Source organism: Borostomias antarcticus, assembly GCF_949987555.1.
Source record: "Borostomias antarcticus genome assembly, chromosome: 13".
Classification (NCBI taxonomy): Eukaryota; Metazoa; Chordata; class Actinopteri; order Stomiiformes; family Stomiidae; genus Borostomias; species Borostomias antarcticus.
Genome location: NC_140246.1, coordinates 1,197,870 through 1,200,369, shown reverse-complemented (window position 1 = coordinate 1,200,369; position 2,500 = coordinate 1,197,870). Strand labels below are relative to the sequence as shown.

The following is a 2,500-nucleotide window of genomic DNA, read 5'->3' as shown; positions in this document are numbered from 1 at the left end:
CAGACGAGCCTGAAGTCAGGCCTACTTACACGACACCGGCAGGGGTGGGGGGACAGACGGACAGAGGGACGGACGGATGATATGATGTCTCTTCTGTCCTCCTCAGCTGTTCTCTGTGGGGAAGGTCAGTGGAAACAAGATGGCCAGGCTCAAGGCCAGTTTCAGCCTGCTCCATGACACCCTCAACAGGTAAGTTGTGTGCGTGTGGGCGCATATGTGGGTGTGTGCGCGTGTGGGTGTGTGCGTGTGTGGAGTGTGTGTGCGTGTGTATGCGTGGTGTGTGTTTGTGTGCGTGTGTGTGTGTATGTGCGTGTGTGTGCGTGTATGCGTGGTGTGTGTGTATGTTTGTGTGCATGTATGTGCATGTATGTGCGTGGTGTGTTTATGTGTGTGTTTGTGTGCGTGTGTGTGTACAGGTATGTGCGCGTGTGTGTGTGTGCGCATGTGTGTGTGGTGTGTGTGCGTGTGTGCGTGTGTGTGCGTTTGTGTGTGTGTGTGTGTACAGGTATATGCGGGTGTGTGGTGTGCGCGCGTGCGTGTGTGTGTGTGCGTGCGTGCGTGCGTGTGTGTGTGTGTGCGCGCGAGTGCGTGTGTGTGTGTGTGTACAGGTATATGCGGGTGTGTGGTGTGCGCGCGTGCGTGTGTGTGTGTGTGTGCGTGCGTGTGTGTGTGTGTGTGCTGCATGTCTCTCTGACTCTGCCTGCTCCCCCAGCTCCCAGGACTCGGAGGTCCGGCTGCTCCAGGAGGCCAAGCGCTCCCGGGCGGAACTGGAGCGACAGCGCCTGGCGCTGGACCGGGCCGAGGGGCTGGACCGGGCCGAGGAGTTCCCCGAGGGGCGGGACAGCCAGGTGGGACGCATGAGGCAGCAGCTCCTCAAGTTCCACAACGACCTGCAGGAGGCGGAGGAGCGCGAGTACCAGATGACCTACCAGCTGGACTGGTGAGGAGAGCAGGGGCCACCCGGACTGGTCCATCAGGAGCCATGCCTCTCCTCTCCTCTCCTCTCCTCTCCTCTCCTCTCCTCTCCTCTCCTCTCCTCTCCTCTCCTCTCCTCTCCTCTCCTCTCCTCTCCTCTCCTCTCCTCTCCTCTCCTCTCCTCTCCCCTCCCCTCCTCTCCTCCCCTCTCTCTTACCCATACCCCCCATTAATCTCCTCTTGTCCACTATTCTCCTCTCCTCCCCTCCTCTCCTCCCCTCCTCTCCTCCACTTCTCTCAACACTCATCTTGTGTTCCAAAGGCCAAGCACGCCCTCAGAGCACAGCAATGGAAAAGAGCACTGCTCTCTGCACAACACACACACACACACACACACACACACACACACACACACACACACAGGCACACACTGACTCAGAGCCAGAGAGCTGTCATATTGTCGCACCGCTTAGCGACTGATAAAACAAGCGGAGGAAGTCAGGAGGGTTCCAGGGAAAGGGGCTTAATCCGTCGTCACGGTAACGACCTCGGGACAAGGGAGACAGAGAGAAGCTCAGTACCTTCGGGCTCGGCGCTGCTCGGCCCCGCCCCCGCCAGACCGGACCGGACCGGACTCTCCCCGGGCGTCTGAGGGAACCGGCCCGGTCTCTCGGGGCCAGACGTTTTCTGCTAGAGCGAAAGGGCATAGTTGAGAAAGAGAGTTTTGGCGAGATCGCCCCTCCGCTCCTCCTCCACCTCCCTCTCCTGGCAGCGATGGCGCCCGCATTCGACGGGCAGATGCTTGCACTTAAAAAACCCCGCCAGGCACTGGATCAGAGGCCAGGCAGAAACAGTGGAATTCAAAAGTGGTGACTCATCTGAATATCTTCGAGGCAGTTTTCTGGACATGCACGTATCCTGAGGCGAGGTCCACATAAAGATGTGTGTGGAGAGCTGCATTTCTTCATAATACCATCTGCACAGTGGCTTTACATGGGTGGTTTTATATGAATTTAATATGACACGCCACTGGGATACCTACCAGCCTTTACTGTACTTTACTGTACTTTACTTTACTTTATTCAGTTTATTTTTTACAGGGACAATGCACACCAATCAACAATTTTAGGATCATTTTAGTAAATGAGCCCTCATAGTAAATGTGCCAGTCTTAGCTGAGTAGCTAGTTTTCAACTGCTGTCCCTGGGCAAGATGTTAAGTGCCGGATAAAAACAGTAAGAAAGACATTAAAAAAACAAAACAGATGCTGCCCGTTCTGACTGGACTGCTTTTCAGTCAGGCATAGCCGTCCGATAGAACCGCCGGGACTATTCATTCTTTTCCGTCAGGCATAGCCGTCCGATAGAACCGCCGGGACTATTCATTCTTTTCAGTCAGGCAAAGCCGTCCGATAGAACCGTCGGGACTATTCATTCTTTTCAGTCAGGCATAGCCGTCCGATAGAACCGCCGGGACTATTCATTCTTTTCAGTCAGGCAAAGCCGTCCGATAGAACCGTCGGGACTATTCATTCTTTTCAGTCAGGCATAGCCGTCCGATAGGACCGCCGGGACTATTCATTCTT

At 55.2% G+C, this 2,500-nt stretch overlaps 1 protein-coding gene across 1 annotated transcript in view; it reads left to right on the top strand.

The window, feature by feature from the left end:
* Positions 1–2,500, top strand: part of ccdc146 (coiled-coil domain containing 146) — a gene marked incomplete at both ends in the record, with an annotated part of 44,907 nt that overhangs the window by 10,287 nt on the left and 32,120 nt on the right. The window contains 2 exons of the mRNA XM_084447663.1: positions 107–189; positions 713–940. Of these exons, the coding sequence (XP_084303789.1) occupies positions 107–189; positions 713–940 (311 nt within the window). The remainder of the gene's footprint in view (positions 1–106; positions 190–712; positions 941–2,500) is intronic.